The sequence below is a fragment of the Pipistrellus hanaki genome (genome assembly GCF_964339955.1).
Source record: "Pipistrellus hanaki genome assembly, chromosome: 4".
Lineage (NCBI taxonomy): Eukaryota > Metazoa > Chordata > Mammalia > Chiroptera > Vespertilionidae > Pipistrellus > Pipistrellus hanaki.
In genome coordinates, this window is record NC_140506.1 from 101,965,963 (window position 1) to 101,983,930 (window position 17,968).

A 17,968-nucleotide genomic window follows, 5' to 3' on the forward strand; every position below is an offset into this window, starting at 1 on the left:
GCTGCGGGCTTTAGGACCAGCGCGACCGGAAGCAGCTCGGAGGCGGGCTCCGGGTAACTTCGTGCGTCCGGAGTGGCACCGGCGCCGACGGGAGGGTCGCAGCGGCGGGAGGGTGGCCGCACCGCCGGGAGCAGCGCCCATGGCCAGCCCGGCGCAGCCGGCCCCGCGTGGCGGCGGGAAGCGCAAGGGGAAGGCGCAGTACGTGCCGGCCAAGCGCGCCCGGCGCGGCGACGGCGCGGGCCCGCGGCAGCTGGAGCCCGGGCTGCAGGGCGTCCTCATTACCTGCAACATGAACGAGCGCAAGTGCGTGGAGGAAGCCTACAGCCTGCTCGGCGAGTACGGCGACGACCTGTACGGGCCGGAGCAGGTAGGCCGGCGCGGGCCAGGCCGCCCGCCGCCAGACGCATGTGCGGGCCCTGCGCCAGCGGGGCGTGGCCTATGGGAGGGGCGTGGCTCGGGCGTGCCGGCTGACGCCCCGGCCCTTCCGTGGTCGGTGGCGGAGTGCGTGGAGTCTTTGGCGGGAAGTGCCGCCGTGCCGCTGTCGCTTCCGGTTGTCCCCCGTGGCGGCCCCGCCTGCGGCCTCTCCCCGCGGCCCGTGCTGGTGTGTGCGGCCGCCTGTGTGGTGCGGGGCCCAGGTGCCGGGGCCCAGGGCCGGGAGCTGGCCTGCCGGTCCGCGCGGCCCCGCGTGCGCGGCCGCCAGCACTGGGCTGTGGCAGTGCTTGTCCCAGTGGCGCCTCCGGAACCGGGTTAGTGTTAGCGCGGCTGCTCCCCACTGTGAGTGTGAACACATTCCCTGAGGAAGAACTTCTGTGCCAGGAGCACTTGAAACCTACTGCCCTCGCCGTTTGCCAGTCATCATGTTCCTGGCTTAGGGTCTGGACTGACGTGTGAATGCAGGAGGGCTGGTGCCGGGCGTGCCTGTTACTCTGTTGACTTAGGTAACAGAGGATAGTGACAGCACTTCTTTTTTCTTTTTTTATTTTAAATATATTTTATTGATTTTACACAGAGAGAAATTGAGAGGGATAGAGAGTTAGAAACATCGATGAGAGAGAACCATCGATCAGCCGCCTCTTGCACCCCCCACTGGGGATGTGCCCACAACCACGGTCCATGCCCTTGATCAGAATCGAACCCGGGACCCTTCAGTCCGCAAGCCCATGCTCTATCCAGAGCCACACCCGTTTCGGCAGACAGCACTTCTTAAGTTGACTAAAAAGCTGCCTATGTGCATAAGCACCTCCCGTGCGTGGGATGCGTGGCAAAGGCCGGAAATGTGGGCCCTCACCAGTGCTGATGGCAGCTCCGTGAGGGGCAGAGCTGGCCTTCCTTTCTAACTGCCACGCCAGCAGGCTCCTTCAATTGTTTCCTGCTCTTCATTACAACATGAAAAATTCCTTTTTAATTCCACCACAGCATCGTCCACCGCACCAGGGAGAGTGTCAGCACAAAGGTAGCAGGGGTGGGATGAAGGCCCACCCTGCAGTGGTTTATCCGATGGTCACATTTCTCTCCACCCCTGGCTGGGAACATTTTAAATGATAAGCACCACAGTCCTCCCTCTGGGAGAAGCGAAAAGTTCTGTTGTCAATATAGAGCTGCCTGCCCCTGGGTTTCACATAGTGGTTTATTCCGGCTTTCCACATGAGCTCTCCGCTTCTCTGCTCATCAGTTTTGTGCAAACAGTTTACAGACCAGGATCAGCAGCGCTCCGGGAGCGAGGGCGAGGACGACGATGCGGAGGCCGCCCTGAGGAAAGAAGTGGGTGACATTAAAGCGTCCGCGGAGATGAGGCTGAGAAGATTCCAGTCCGTGGAGAGCGGAGCGAATAATGTCGTCTTCATCAGGACGCTCGGGATAGGTGTGTCTGGCTGATCCCTGGAGGTTACGGCCCTGTGATCTCTCCCTGCCACAGAGCTCTGCTCCCTCTGCAGTCTCAGCAGAGGCCTAGAAAGGCAGGAGGGGGGTAGACGTAGCTTTGGCTCAGGAGTAGAAATGGGCTTGCCATTTTCTTTGTACGTAACAAATACATGTGTCTAAAAGTGGCAGCCGCTGCCTAGCTCCAGCCCATTTGGAATGGCTTCCGACTCTAGGGAATGTGGTCCTGGTCTGATTTTTCAAAAGAAGTTGGAATTCTGGAGAAGTTTCTAGATTTTGAAATGCAGTTAAATAATTTAAACGTGTAGGAAGCACTCAGCTGCCCCAGTCAGATTTGCATGTTGTTAGGATGTGACTGAGGACCACTGCCTGGCCTTGCGGGTCATGGCTGGGGCTCCTCCAAGCTGAGATCAGGATTTATGTACACACTTAGCTTCTGGAGTAAGGAAACCTTTTTAAGTGGCTTGCAGATTCTTGTTTTTGTAAAATGTGTACTATTTAATGTTCGTTATTTAGATAGTTACCATTTTTTATAGGAAAACAGTATGGTTTTATCTTTGAATAAGTCAAATAGCATAAAAAATGTAACTCCGCTATCTTCCTGAACAGTTGTTTTTGGTAAAAGCGGTAATGCTGAAGAGTTACAATACTAGATATGGCATTAGTACATAGTAGGCATTGAAGATATACTAGCTGGAAAACATGGCTGGTTAGACTTATTTAAAATTCATTATGATCACATCTTATACTCTATTGTCAACTTATGTCACTGACGATGAAAATTCATTTTAGAGAGTTTGAAGAGGCTTTGAAATGTCCGAAAACTTAGATTCTCAAGTTGCGTGCTGTGTTTTCCTTTTCCTGTAGAGCCTGAGAGGCTGGTGCATCACATTCTCCAGGACATGCACACAACCAAGAAGAAGAAGAGCCGCGTGATTCTGCGAATGTTACCCGTCTCGGGCACGTGCAAGGCTTTCTTAGAAGATATGAAAAAATACGCAGAAACTTTTTTGGAACCTTGGTTTAAAGCTCCAAATAAAGGGACATTTCAGATTGTGTATAAAGCTCGAAATAACAGTCATGTGAATAGAGAAGAAGTTATCAAAGAATTGGCAGGTAAATTTCTCAGTGATTTTACATTGGTTCTTGTTTGTACGGATTTTTTTTTTAGGAAACTCCACTGTTTTCCAAAGTGATTGCACCAGTCTACATTCCCACCAACAGTGCTCCCTGTTCTCCACATTTCGACAGCTCTTGTTTATTGATTTATTGATGATAGCCATTCTGACAGGTGTGAGGTGATATTTCATTGTTGTGTGGTTTGCATTGCTCTGATTAGTGACCTTGAGCATCTTTTCTTTCTTTTTCTTTTTAAAAAATATATTTTATTGATTTTTTGCAGAGAGGAAGAAAGAGGGATAGAGTTAGAAACATCAATGAGAGAGAAACATCGATTATCTGCCTCCTGCACACCCCTTACTGGGGATGTGCCCGAAACCAAGGTATATGCCTGTGACCGGAATTGAACCTGGGACCTTTCAGTCTGCAGGCAGACGCTCTATCCACTGAGCCAAACCGGTTTCGACAAGCATCTTTTCATGTATCTATTGGCCACCTGTGTGTTATCTTTGGAGAAGTGTCTACTCAGGTCTTCTGCCTACTTTTACATATATATATTTATATATATTTATTGATTTCAGAAAGGAAGGAAGAGAGAGAGATAGAAACATCAATAATGAGAGAGAATCATTGATTGGCTGCCTCCTGCACATTCCATGCTGAGGATCGAGTCCGAAACCCAGGCATGGGCAGTGATCAGGAATCAAACTGACCACCTGGTTCATAGGTTGACCCTCAACCATGTTGGCTGGCCCCACTTTTTAATTGGGTTGTTTGCTCTGGTTTTGAATTGTCTGAATTCTTCATAAATTTTGATATTAATCCCTTACTAGACATGTCATTGGTGATTATGCCCCCCCTTCTGTAAATTGTCTCTTCATTTTGTTGTACAAAATTATTTAGTTTGCTGTAGTTCCATTTATTTTTTCTTTGCCCGAGAAGAGATGTCAGAAGAATATCTCTAGAGAAACGTCCGAGATGTTACTCCTTTGTGTTCTTCTAGGGGTTTTATGGTTTCAAGACTCTAAATTTATGTTTTTCACCCATTTTAAGTTTATTCGTTTTTAAAAAATATATATTTTATTGTGTTTTTTTTTTACAGAGAGGAAGGGAGAGGGATAGAGAGTTAGAAACATCCATGGAAAGAAACATTGATCACTTGCCTCCTGCACACCCCCTACTGGGATGTGCCTGCAATCCCTGGACCAGAATCAAACCTGGGACCCTTCAGCCCGCAGGCCAACGCTCTATCCACTGAGCCAAACCGGTTAGGGCTGGTTTATTCTTATGTATGAAGTAAGAAAGTGGTCTAGTTTTCTTTTTCTTTTTTTACTTTTTTTCATCTGTTCACCCAATTTTTCCAGCATCATTTATTGAAGAGACTGTGTTTGTCCCATTGTATGTTCTTGCTTCCTTTATCAAAGATTAATTGACTGGATTGGGGTGGGGGGGGGGTTATCTCTGGACTCTCTCTGGTTCCATGATCTATGTGTCTGTTTTTATGCCTGTGCCATGCTGTATTGATTTCAATGGCTTTGTAGTATAGTTTGATATTAGCTAGTGTGATACTTCCCACTTTGTCTTTTTTCAAGACACCTGTCGCTATCCTGGTCCATGTGGCTTTGTTGGTTGGAGTGTGGTCCCATGCACCAAAGGGTTGTGGGTTCAGTTCCTGGTCAGGGCACATATCCAAGTTGTGGGTTTGGTCCCCAGTCAGGGCACATATGGGAGGCAGCCGATCTATGTTTCTGTTACATCTCTCTTTCTCTCTCCTCTCCCTTCCTCTCTCACTAAAATCAGTTAAAAAAATAAAAGATTTCTGTTGCTATTTGGGTCTTTTGTGTTTCCATACAAGCTTTTAGATTATTTGTTCTACTTATGAATTGGAATTTTGATAGGAATGATGTTGAATCTATAGATTGCACAGTATATATTTCTACTTATTAGTATCTTCTCTGTTCAATGTTTTATCATTTTCTGTTACCTCCTTGGTTAAATTTATCCCTAGGGCCCTGGCTGGTGTGAGGCATTTGGTTGGATAGTCAACCCATGCAATAGAAGCTCATGGAGTTGATTCCCAGTCAGGACACATATCTAGGTTGTAGGTTCAACCCCCAGTTGGGGCAAGAATGGGAGGCAACAGATTGATACATGTCTCTCACAGCCATGGTTCTCTCTCTTTCTTTCCACCTTCCTTCCTCCCTCCTATCTCTCTACCCCTCCCTTCCTGCTTCTCTGGAATTAATAAAATAAATGTATTCCTAGGTATCTTTTATGCAGTTTTAAGTGGATGTGTTTTTAATTTTCCTAACTGATAGATCATTATCTATATATTTAAAAGCCTAAGTGACCATTATGACCTGTTGACCAGTCGCTATGTTGAGCACTGACCACCATGGGGCAGACGCTCAACACAGGAGCTGCCCCCTGGTGTCATTGCGCTCCCACAGCCAACTTCCCACGGCCAGCCAGCTTCCTGTGGCCTTCTTTCCCCCAGGCTGGCAGGTTCTGAGTGGGGCTGGGCGAGAAGGCCCTGATCGCCGACCAGGCCTAGGGACCCTACCTGTGCACAAATTCGTGCACCGGGCCTCTAGCTGTCATATAAAAATGCATCCGATATTTGGGTGTTTATTTGTATCCTGCTACTTACTGAATTCATTATTAGTGTTAGTAGTTTTTTTTTTTTTTTTTTTTTTGTGGGATATACAGGACTCTCTAAATACAGTATTGTGTCATCTGCAAATAATAATAGTTTTACTTATTCCTATCCAATTTGGATGCCTTTTATTTCTTGTCGGATCACTGTGGCTAGGACTTCTAGTGCTATGTTGAATAAGAGTGGTGAATGCAGACATCCCTATCTTTTTTCTGACTTTAAGGGAAACACTTTTAGTTTTTCCTTATTGAGTTTGCTGTTGGCTGTGGGTTTGTTATATGTGGCCTTTATTATGTAGAGACTAGTGGTCCAGTGCACGAAATTCGTGCACATTAAAATGGGATTACTTAGAGGAAATACTTTATTTTATTTTATTATTTTTTAAAATAAATCTTTATTGTTCATATTATTACAAAAGCTCCTCATTTTTCCCCCTCCACCAGGTTCCCACCCCACCCTCTGCCCTTTCCCCACCCCCCATTGTCCGCATTCATAGGTGCACAGTTTATGTTCAGTCTCTTCCCCCACCCCCCACTCCTCTTTTCCCTGAGAATCGTCAGTTCACTCCCCTTCCATACCTCTGATTCTATTATATTCAACACTTAATATTGTTCATCAGGTTTTTTAATTACCTTGGTTTTTAGATTCACTTGATAGTTACCTATTTGTTCATAATTTTTATCTTTATTTTCTTCCTCTTCCTAAAGAACCCCCTTCAGCAATTCATATAATGCTGGTTTGGCAGAGAAGGACTCCTTTAGCTTTTTTTTTATTAGTGAAGTTCTTTATCTGGCCTTCGATTCTGAGCGATAGCTTTGCTGGGTAGAGTATTTTTGGCTGTAGGTTCTTGCTATTCATCACCTTGAATATTTCTTGCCATTCCCGTCTGGCCTGCATGGTTTCTGTTGAGAAATCAGCTGACAGTCCTGTGAGTGCTCCTTTATAGGTAACTACCTGCTTTGCTCTTGCTGCTTTTAATATTCTCTCTGTCTTTTGCTCTTGGAATTTTAATTATGATGTGTCTTGTGTGGTCCTCTTTGGATTCCTTTTGCTTGGGGTTCTGTGTGCTTCTTGGACTTGTAAGTCTAATTCTTTCCCCAGGTGGGGGAAGTTTTCTTTCACTATTTCTTTCAATATGTTTTTGTTATCTTGCTCTCTCTTTTCTTCTGGGACCCCCATAATTCTGATGTTGGTTCGCTTGAAGTTGTCCCAGAGGTTTCTTATATTATCTTCAACTTTCTGGATTCTCTTGTCTTCTTGCTTCTGCGGAGGAGTGTCTTCTGGCTCTTTGTGTTCCAAATCTTTGACTTGATTCTTGCTATCTTCCATTCTGTTTTTAGGACTCTGTATAATATTTTTTATTTCAGACAATGTATTCTTTATTTCTAGTTGATCCCTTTTCATATCCTAATAGGTCTCATTTATTTTATCGGCCTTTTCTAAGAAACTCTTGAAAAACCTTATAAGCATGGTTTTGAACTCTATATCCAGTAGCTTCTTGTCCTCCATTTCTTTTGTTTGTGATCTGTTTCCTTTTCTCGGCATTTTCACTGCTTCCCTGAGTTGGTAGGGTGGCTTTGTGTGTTAAGGTGTCCTATATGGTTCAGTGGGTCAGCCTCCCAGTTATCTTGGTGCACCCTTTGAGGACTGTGTGTACAGCCTTTTGTAGTTAAGTCTTAATTGTTGTTGGTATCACTGGGAGGAATTGACCTCCAGGCCAATTGGCTGTGAGGATCAGCTGTGTCTCTGCTGGGAGACAGCCTTATTTAAGAGCCTCTGTGCTCAGCTTGGATGGGGTGGAGTTTCAGGGTGGAGCCTACAGCCTTGGCTTTCTGTCAGCCCCGCCGTATGAGGTTCCTGAGTCTCAGTGTTCCTCAGTGTCCTTTGGTACTAGCTGCTTTGGTACTCGCTGCAAGCACCTCTGAGAGAAAGCTGCCCTCGAGTTTCGCCCACTACCAGGCAGTCTAGTCTCTCCCCCAATGAGCCCGGAACTGGGGTTCAATGCAGTTGGAAGTGGGGTTCAGTGCAGTCCAGAGCTTTTGTCTACTTCCTGCTACGGCAGTCCAGCCGCACAGTCAACAGTCTATCCTCTGTGTACAATGTGCGCGCCTCCGGGACTTCCTTTCGCTGCTCCTGAGTTTCCGCCTTACAGCCCAGATTCCCTCTGTATGAGCTTGGGTCCCCAGGGTCTGATCTAGAACTGGGGTTCAGTGCAGTCGGAACTGGGGCTTTGCACAGTTTGGAGCTTTTGTCTCCTTCCCGCTAGGGCAATCCAGCGGCACAGTCAACAGTCCGTCCTCTGTGCGCAATGTGCGCGACTTCAGGGCTCTGCTTTCGCTGCTCCCCTGAGTTTCAGCCTTACAGCTTAGAATCTCTCTGTATGAACCTGGGTCCCCAGGGTCTCACTCAGAACTGAGGTTCAGTGTAGTCGGAACTGGGGTTCAGCACAGTCCGGAGCTTTTATCTCCTTCCCTCTAGGGATCGCCAGCCAGGTACTCAGCCTCCCCCTCCTCTCCAACTCTGTCCTCTCCCCACATGCACACCATGTCTCTGTACCTTAGGCTTTTAAAGTTCCTCTGATTTTCTTTCTGATTTTCTCTTTCCTTCTAGTTGTAGAATTTCCAGTCAGTCAACTTTCCTGTAGTTCTGGATGATGTCCACTTTATTTATTTTATTTTATTTTTTAAAAATCTTTATTGTTCATATTATTACAGATGTTCCTCTCCCCCCGCCCCCCTCCGTTGCTCCCCTCCACCAGGGTCCCACCCCACCCTCTGCCCTTTCCCCACCCATCATTGTCCTCATCCATAGGTGCACAGTTTATGTTCAGTCTCTTCCCACATCCCCCACTCTCCTTTTCCCCGAGAATCGTCAGTTCACTTCCCTTCCATACCTCTGATTCTATTATATTCAACAGTTAATATTGTTCATCAGATTTTTTTTTTTTTTAATTTTTTTGGTTTTTAGATTCACTTGTTGATAGTTACATATTTGTTGTTCATAGTTTTTATCTTTATTTACTTTCTCTTCCAAAAGAACCTCCTTCAGCAATTCATATAATTCTGGTTTGGTGGTGATGAACTCCGTTAGCTTTTTTTTTTTTTTTATTAGTGAAGTTCTTTATCTGGCCTTCGATTCTGAGTAATAGCTTTGCTGGGTAGAGTGTTTTTGGCTGTAGGTTCTTGCTATTCATCACCTTGAATATTTCTTGCCATTCCCGTCTGGCCTGCATGGTTTCTGTTGAGAAATCAGCTGACAGTCCTATGGGTGCTCCTTTATAGGTAACTACCTGCTTTGCTCTTGCTGCTTTTAATATTCTCTCTTTGTCTTTTGCTCTTGGAATTTTAATTATGATGTGTCTTGGTGTGGTCCTCTTTAGATTCCTTTTGTTTGGAGTTCTGTGCGCTTCCTGGACTTGTAAGTCTAATTCTTTCCCCAGGTGGGGGAAGTTTTCTGTCACTATTTCTTTCAGTTTGTTTTCAGTATCTTGCTCTCTCTCATCTGCTGGGATCCCCATAATTCTGATTTTGGTTCGCTTGAAGTTGTCCCAGAGGTTTCTTATATTATCTTCAACTTTCTGGATTCTCTTGTCTTCTTGCTTCTGTGGAGGAGTGTCTTCTGGCTCTTTGTGTTCCACATCTTTGACTTGATTCTTGCGATCTTCCATTCTGTTTTTAGGACTCTGTATAATATTTTTTATTTCAGACAATGTATTCTTTATTTCTTGTTGATCCCTTATTATTTCTAGTTGATCCCTTTTCATATCCTCATAGGTCTCGTTTATTTTATCGGCCTTTTCTAGGAGATTCTTGAACAACCTTATAAGTGTGGTTTTGAACTTTATATCCAGTTGTTTTTTGTCCTCCATTTCTTTTGTTTGTGATGTATTTCCTTGTCTCGGCATTTTTGCAGCTTCCCTGATGGGGCGGAGTTTCAGGGTGGAGCCTACAGCCTTGGCTTCTGTCAGCTACGCCCTATGCGGCTCCTGAGTCTCAGTATTCCTCAGCGTCCTTCAGTACTCGCTGCAAGCACCTCTGAGAGTGAGGTGCCTTCGAGTTTCGCCTGCCACCAAACAGTGCAGTCTCTCCCCCAATAGGCCTGGAACTGGGGTTCAGCTCACCTGGAAGTGGGATAGGAGGTGGGGTTCAGAGCAGTCTGGAGCCCCTGTCTCCTTCCCGCCAGGGCAATCCCGCGGCACAGCCAACCATCCCTTCTCTGTGCGCAATGTGCGCACCTCCGGGGGCTCTGTCTTTTGCCGTTCCCCCAGGGTTCCGCCTTACAGCCCAGCTCCCTCTGGATGAACCTGAGTCCCTGGGGTCTGGCCTAGAACTGGGGTTCAGAGCAGTCGGAACTGGGGTTCATCCCAGTCCGGAGCTTTTGTCTCCTTCCCGCTAGGGCAATGTAGCAGCAATCAACAGTCCGGCCTCTGCACGCAATGTGCGAGCCTCCAGGGCTCTGCCTTTCGCCGCTCCCCTGGCGTTCCGCCTCACAGCCCAGGCTCCCTCTGTTTGAACATGGGTCCCCAGGGGCTGGCCTAGAACTGGGGTTCAGAGCAGTCGGAACTTGGGCTCAGCACAGTCGGAGCTTTAATCTCCTTCCCGCTAGGGAATGCCAGCCAGGCACTCAGCCTCCCCCTCCTCTCCGGCTCTGTCCTCTCTGTGCGCACCGCGTGTCTCCGTACCTTAGGCTTTTACAGCTCCTCCGCTCTTCCTTCTGCTTTTCTCCTTGCTTCTCGTTGTAGAATTTCCAGTCAGTCGACTTTCCTGTAGTTCTGGGTAATGTCCATTTTATATTTTAGTTGTATTTTATTGAAATTGTTGTGTGCTGCTGCGGTTAGGTGTTTACCTGTGCAGCCATCTTGGATCCTCCTTCTCCACTTTATATTTTAGTTGTATATTTTGAAATTGTGTGAGGCTGCAGTTAGGCTTTTACCTATGCCGCCATCTTTGTTTCTCCTAGAGGAAATACTTTAATATTGCTATTTGCCCTTTCTTTATAATAGAAGTGTCAGAGATGAAGAAAATTAGTAAAATGCATGTGAAAATCTTTCTCCTGTTAGAGTCTGGGGCTCACTATGAGTCAAGTCCCTGCCCACCCATGTGCACCTCATAATTTCGCAAGACCCAGAGCTGGCCATTCCTCCCTACCCCCATTGGGCTTGTCAAGCCCCGCCGGGCAGGAAATGCTGCCTCAGGTCCCACAGCCCAGGCCTGGGTGGGGGCCCTCCTTGAGGATCCCCGTAAAGCCATGTCGGGTGGGGGACGCATCCTGAGGTCCCCCGTCAAGCCCCACTTGGCGGCAGGCTCAACCTCAGGTCCTCTGGCCTAGCGTGGGGGTGGGGGAGCAGCCTGAGGTCCCCCTGCCCAGCCCTGGTGCAGGGGGCACATCTTGAGATCCCCTGTCCAGCCCCACCGGGCAGTGGATGCAGCCTCAGGTTCCCCGGCCCGGTGCCAGGGTGGGAGGCACAGCCATAGGTCCCCTGTCAAACCTTGCTGGGTGGGGGGGCGTGGCCTGAGGTCCCCGTCAAGCCCCACAGGGCAGGCGGGGTGGGGGCAGCCTCAGGTCCCTGATGATTGCTCGTTAAGGGAACTCAGTCTCTACTGTGCTCCCAGCCATCTTGTGTTATGGAAACCCCCTGCCTCCGCTGTGGGTGCCGCCATCTTTGTGGCAGAGGTATGGTCAATTTACATATTTCCTCTTTGTTATATAGAATATGTTTCCTCTGCTCCCACTTTCTTGAGAGTTTTTATCATAAATGGGTGCTGGGTTTTGTCAAATGCTTTTTTGCATCTATTGATATAAAGAATTGCCCTATGACCCAGTGATTCCACTTCTGAAAATATTACCAAAGAAGTCCAAAACACTAATTCAAAGGAATATATGCATTACCATGTTCATTGCAGCATTACTTCCAAGATAGGGAAGCAACCTAAGTGTTCATCAATAAACAACTGTGTAAAAAAGCTATGATACATCTACATAACACACAATGGAGCACTACTTGGGTTGTACTTTTTGCGACAGCACGGATGGATCTAGAGCAGTGGTTCTCAACCTTCCTAATGTCACGAACTATAGGATGAGAACTGCTAGCGGGGTCGCCTAAGACCATCGGAAAACATAGATATTTACATTATGATTCATAACAGTAGCAAAATTACAGTTATGAAGTAGCAACAAAAATAATTTTATGGTTGGGGTCACCACAACATGAGGAGCTGTGTTAAAAGGCTGGCATTAGGAAGGCTGAGAACCTCCAATCTAGAGGATATTATGCTAAGTGAAAAAGAGAGAAAGACAAATACCAGCTGAAACTGGTTTGGCTCAGTGGATAGAGCATTGGTCTGAGGACTGAAGGGTCCCTGGTTCGTTTCTGGTCAAGGGCATGTACCTTGTTGCATCCCCAGTGGTGGGGGATGGGGGATGCAGGAGGCAGCTGATCGATGTTTCTAACTCTCTAACCCTCTCTCTTCCTCTGTAAAAAATGAAAAAAAAATATATTTTTTAAAAGTAATGGAGAGATTCCATGTAGTGAGATACCTTTAAAAAAAAAAAAATACCTTATCATTTCATTTACATGTGGAATCTGAAGAACAGAATAAATCTAAAGAGACTCATAGGTTCAGCAAACAGATGGTTGACAGAGGGAGGGGTTGGAGGACTGGGTGAAAAAGTGAAGGGATTAAGAAGCAAATTGGTAGTTAAAGAATAGTCGCAGGAATGTAAAGTACCACGTAAGGAATATCGTCAACAATATCTTACCTAATAATAGACAAACATGGAAATTGACCATACCTCTGCTATGCCATCAGCCAATCAGGAGTGATGTGCAAATTAACCCAAAAAAGATGGCGGGTAATTTGCATACACAGGCACCAAGTGATGGGACGGGCAGGATGCAGGCATTCTGCCCCACCCCCCTATCTCTTAGGGCTTCTGGGCAGCGTGGGAAGGCGGGGTGGGAGTGGAAAGGGGCTGGGCCGGAGTGAAATGGTGCTGGCAGCCAGGGAAAGGAAAACCCATTCTAGCACGAATCTTCCTGCAATTGCTTCTATTGTATAGTATAATGATAAAAGGGTGATATGCTAACTGGACCAGGAGACCTTCCAGATGTCTTTCCAGACAAAGCATGGTGGTGGGGCTGAGGCAGAGGTGATTAGGAGCAATCAGGCCAGGAGGGTAGGGCAGTTGGAGATGATCAGGTTGGCGGGGAGGGGGGCCAGTTGGGGGCGAGCAGGCCGGTGGGAGGGGGGGGGCAGTCGGGGGTGAGCAGGTCAGCGGGGGGGTAGTTGGGGGCAAGCAGGCTGGCATGGGGGGGCAGTTGAGGGTGATCAGGCAAGTGAGCAGAGTGGTTAGGGGTGACCAGGCAGGGAGGCAGGTAAGCAGTTAGGATCCAGTGGTCCCAGATTGTGAGAGGGATGTCCAACTGCCGGTTTAGGCCTGGTGGAATTGGGCCTAAACCTGCAGTCAGATATCCCCTGAGGGGTCCCAGATTGGTGACAGTTCAGGCTGGGCTGAGGGACACCTTCCTCCCACCTCCTGCACAAATTTCATGCACTGGGCTACTAGTATGATTATGAATGAGGTCAGGTGGGCAATATGGGTGGGGGTTGGTGGGACCATTATATAAATTATGTGTTTGTCAAACCACTATACTGTTCTTCTGAAACTAATACAAAATAATATCAAATGTAAACTATAATTGAAAAAAATAATTTTTTAAAAATAAGTTTTTAAAGGTTTATGGTTTACATTTTTTAGTGTAGAGCAAATATTTTAAAATAATATCAAACTTAACTGAATTCAGTATGTTGGATATGAGGTTTTCTGATAGTTAGATATTAAGACTTTCCAAACCAAGATTAAATTTTTCTTTGGAAAATAAGTCCTCTTATTAAATGTCTCAGGGTTTCATTTGCATTTATTTTTGAAAGAGTTCAGGGGATGTGACAGCCTGTGTGGAAGAGGGGCCTGGTACGTGCTTTGGTTTAACAAGTCCCAGGCAGAGATGAAAGAATGTTTTGTATCCATGAAGCGTCACGGTGTCCTCTCAGCCTCTTTTTCCCTCTTCTTTTTGTTACAGGAATAGTAGGAAGCCTCAACTCGGAAAACAAAGTGGATCTTACCAACCCGCAGTACACAGTGGTAGTGGAAATCATCAAAGCCGTCTGCTGCCTGAGTGTTGTGAAGGATTACGTGTTGTTCAGGAAGTATAACCTCCAGGAGGTAGCCAAGAGCACTCCAGACGCACGGCCGCCTGACCCCAAGCAGGCAGCCCAAGGAAATGGGGAAGAAGCTAAGTTGGAAGCTGGTGACAGATCAAATCAGAATGATCCAGCAGAAGGAAAAAATGGCCAGCAGGTGCCAGAGAATAGTGAGGAGCAGGGGCAGGCAAAACCTGTGTCTGAGACCCAGGTGGCAGGCGAGGGAGAAGCTAAACCTGAACTTGCAAGTCAAGCCGCAGAAGAATCTGAGTCGAATGAAAAGGACCTCTTATAGGAACAGTCATTTGATGTCGGAGGTGAGCTTCTCTACGGAATTTTGCGAGCTGTTGCTGGGGTTCCATATAAAATTGCTACTGAAAGTTTTGTTTCTGAACTTCTTGTGCTTGCATAACACGTGCTCACAGGAGCAGCCTGCTGACAGTTTCCTCAGAGCAGCGGTTCTCAGCCTTTCTAATGCCAAGGCCCTTTAACACAACTCCTCATGTGGTGGTGACCTCCAACCATAAAACTATTTTCGTTGCTATTTCATAACTGTAATTTTGCTGCTGTTATGAATCGTAATGTAAATATCTGTGTTTTCTGATGGTCGTGAAAGAGGTCACGACTCACAGGAAGATCCAGGTGTAGCCATTTGTTTTACTCCCCACCGTGTGTGTTTATGTCCAGGAGACCTGAGAGCCGCTGGTTTAGGGACTAGTGAGCATGTGTTGGCAAACCACACAGAAAATTTGGATGGGCCAGGGGAATAGACAGGGCTGTTAATGCAGGCGAGGCCGGGACTTCTCTTCCTGTCCTTACATACTTAGGATGCCAGCTCCTAATAGGTTGAAGTTAATTTGAAAGAATGATAAGAGCATTCAAAGTATCGTTTTGGGGAACAAGATAGGATTCTGGTGCTTTCATCAGACTTGCTCCAAGTCAAAGATTATTTTTATTTCAACAGTGCCAGACTCTGGGACTTGGAATTAAAGTGGCCGTACCTGCACCTGCGGAGTGGGGTCCCTTTGATTTCGTGAAAGCTGCTACTACAGGAAGATCCAGGTGTAGCCATTTGTTTTACTCCCCACCGTGTGTGTTTATGTCCAGGAGACCTGAGTGTGACCAGAGCTGACCTCCCAGCTGGAAGGGCTGTGTTCTGTTGGAATCTGAGTTCATCTAGTGAGACTCATTTTCAAGGTTACCAACTTAAGGTTCACTGACACTTGAGCATGTTATTCTATAAGTGACAAGGTTCCAGGTTAGAATTGAATGCTTTCTTTAAGTTTTCCTTTTAAAAAAAATTATGTCAGTTTTGAAAAGTACACTGTGGTGTTGTGATCCAATAAACTTGTTTTGTTCTGTGGAGAAAAGGAGCATTAAACTTGCTTCTTTCAAACATGTTTCTCTAATGAAACATGATTTCTGAATGTTATTCTACTTGCATTGCTTTGGTTTTACTTGTGCTGATTTTGGTACAGCCAAATATCGAGTTTGTTTTTTTATAGTTCCTGATATTTTTAGAAAAAATCAAAATAAAATTGTTCAATAAAGATTGGTGTTCTGTACTCTATTTCTCTTTCTGCCTCTTAATAAATCTCTTGCTTTGTATAGACAGAGCAAACAATGTTTATATGTCACATTGTCTTTTATATCTATAAAAGGCTAACCTCTGGAGTGCAGCCAGGAGGCCGGGAGTTCGATTGCTCAGAGTGACATGTGCTGACCACCAGGGGGTGGTGCGGAACATGGCGGGTGACCTGTGGGAGCACTGAGGGAGCAAGGGAAGGAGGGCAGGGCGGTGGGGAACCTGATGGTCCCTGATCGCTGGCCAGGCCTAGGCCATGAGTTTTGTGTACCGGGCCTCTAGTGTATTGATAAAAGTTATTACACTGTCCTAACATGTAAGGATACAAAAATTTATTTTTAATTATTATTTTTAAGTGGTCCAAGTTTCAGATATTTTATAGTGAATTTACTTCAGAATGATAACTAGTAATATAGTACTTAATTAAATTTACTTACTGGCTTTTGAATTACGTGTTTATTTCTTGTTTTAACATTAATATTTTAATCCCTCTTAAAGAATTAGTAATATATAAAAATATTAAGCAGAATTCTGTCTTGGACATTTCTCTTAGAATACTTCTAATCTTTATTTTTATTTAATCAGGCACAAAATAAATTCATTGTTCATTTTATATTTCCAAGCAGTCATTTGATCCCTGCAATTTTAAACACTATTAATCATAGTCATTGCCTGTGTCGATTTAGTTATAACAGTTTTCTTCCCAATATTTAGATTTTATTTATTTTTTGGCCAAGCACAAAACATGGATTCAGTTGAGTTTTCAGCCAGGAAAAATCTTAGCATTTTAAGAGAGTTGTCACTGAACCACCAGGAAACAAAGCCACTGTGTTGGTACTTCCCCCTCGCTTCCGTCCAGCTATGTCCGTCCCCACTCCTGGTCTCTGAGGACGTTGCGCTTGATTTTCCCCGTGATGGTCTTCGGGAGCTGCTCGACAAACTCCACCTGGTCACCAAAACATCGTGAGACACTTGATTCCAACTGACAGTTCAAGGCCTGTGCTTTGAATTTCCAAGTATATTAGGCCCAAGAGCACACTGGAGCTGAATCCGGTACTGTCTTTAGGAACAATTTGCCACCATTTTCCCCCCTCATATGGAATGGGACTGACTTAGTCCTATGAGGGTTCTTACTAGTTACTCAGTACTGTAGAGTTAATTAAAATTTCTGGTGTATCAAGCATTTGTAGTGTCCTAGTATAAAATATTTTAAAGCAAAGCTCCTAGAGCTTAACAAATTGAAATGTATATCTTCTGTTTATAATGAGAAAAAAGGGAACATATGTAATTCTTTCAACAGTAAAGATTTAAAAAAATTAAAATTAAATAAAAAGCTAATAAGAGCTACTAGGTGTACCAGTTAATAGTGTGAATTTTTTTCAATAGATGGAGTTACACATATGTTGATATATATGTAATTTGATATGTATGCTATTTTGTTGTATTGACAGCAAGCTTCAAAACTTCATGTCAAATTTGCTGAAGGTGTTAACATCATAGATATTTTTAAACTTAAAAATGTTGAATTTTGTGCCAAAAAAGAATTTTTGGGAAGTTTTAATTCATTATTTTGAAGAAAAAGTTATCGTATACTTTGGGAAGCTTATGGTGAACATGCTCCATTTCAAGATACTTGTGAACGCTGGTTTAAACACTTTAAAAGTGATGATTTCAATGTTAAAGACAACATCCAGGTCAACCAAAAAAATTTGAAGACCAACAATTAAAAGCATTATTGGATGAAGATGCATGTCAAACTCAAAAACAACTTGCAGAAAGATTATATCAGCAAACAGTTTCTAATCATTTACAACCAATGGGAAAGATTTTAAAGGAAGGAAAATGGGTGCCACATCCACTGAACAAAAAACAAATATTCATCCATAAAATGTTGCTTCAACGGCAAGAAAGTTTTTTTTGTATCGAATTGTGACTGGCGATAAAAAGTGGATTTATTTTGAGAATCCCAAACGCACAAAATCATGGGTTGATCAGGTCAACCATCAACATTGACTGCCAGGCCAAATCACTTCGGAAAGAAGACATTTGGGGGATCCGGAAGGTGTAGTGTATTATCAGCTGCTAAACCCAGGAGAAGCTGTTAATACTGATCGCTACCGACATCAAATAATCAATTGGAACCACGCTTTGATCATAAAATGACCAGAATGTGTCAGATGACACTGCAAGGTAATTTTGCTTCATGATGACATATTATCACACACTTTAAACCAGTTAAAGTCACGTTAAAAGATCCTGCCTGGGAAGTATTAGCCCACCGCTGTATTCACCAGACCTTGCTCCTTCAGATGATCCCTTGTTCTAATCAATGGCACATGCACTGTCTGAGCAGCACTTCAAAATGTACGAAGAAGTGGAAAATTGGGTCTCTGAATGGTTTGCCTCAAAAGAAGAAAAGTTCTGTTGGGACTGTACCCACCAGTTACCTGAAATATGGGGGAAATGTGTAGCTAGCAATGGACATTACTTTGAATAAAGCACTTCTGATGTTTCTCTTGAAACTAT

The 17,968-nt window shown here is 45.0% G+C and overlaps 2 protein-coding genes across 3 annotated transcripts in view; one reads left to right on the top strand and one right to left on the bottom strand.

The window, feature by feature from the left end:
• THUMPD1 (THUMP domain 1 NAT10 acetyltransferase adaptor) lies at positions 1 to 17,955 on the top strand. Of its 2 annotated transcripts, none has more exons than XM_084882755.1 (5): positions 1 to 367; positions 1,687 to 1,861; positions 2,746 to 2,994; positions 13,737 to 14,174; positions 14,965 to 17,955. In XM_084882755.1, the coding sequence occupies exons 1-4, from the start codon at positions 140 to 142 to the stop codon at positions 14,150 to 14,152; spliced, it is 1,068 nt and encodes a 355-aa protein (XP_084738881.1). In that variant the 5' UTR covers positions 1 to 139; the 3' UTR covers positions 14,153 to 14,174; positions 14,965 to 17,955. The 2 variants fall into 2 exon arrangements, with proteins under 2 accessions (XP_084738881.1, XP_084738880.1); XM_084882754.1 differs by having other exon boundaries at positions 2 to 367; positions 14,822 to 17,955.
• The window catches only part of LOC311621784 (acyl-coenzyme A synthetase ACSM4, mitochondrial-like), a gene marked incomplete at its 5' end in the record, with an annotated part of 23,424 nt that continues 20,610 nt past the window's right edge, over positions 15,155 to 17,968 (bottom strand). Inside the window, one exon of the mRNA XM_084882150.1 lies at positions 15,155 to 16,388. Coding sequence (XP_084738276.1) covers positions 16,302 to 16,388 — 87 coding nt within the window. The 3' untranslated portion in view covers positions 15,155 to 16,301. The remainder of the gene's footprint in view (positions 16,389 to 17,968) is intronic.

Bases quoted from the DNA above. Each gene is read 5' to 3' on its own strand.
- THUMPD1 (XM_084882755.1), top strand. From the start codon at position 140: ATGGCCAGCCCGGCGCAGCCGGCCCCGCGTGGCGGCGGGAAGCGCAAG. The intron at 1,862-2,745 runs GTGTGTCTGGCT...CTTTTCCTGTAG, and splicing joins CATCAGGACGCTCGGGATAG to AGCCTGAGAGGCTGGTGCAT. The intron at 2,995-13,736 runs GTAAATTTCTCA...TTTTTGTTACAG, and splicing joins AGTTATCAAAGAATTGGCAG to GAATAGTAGGAAGCCTCAAC.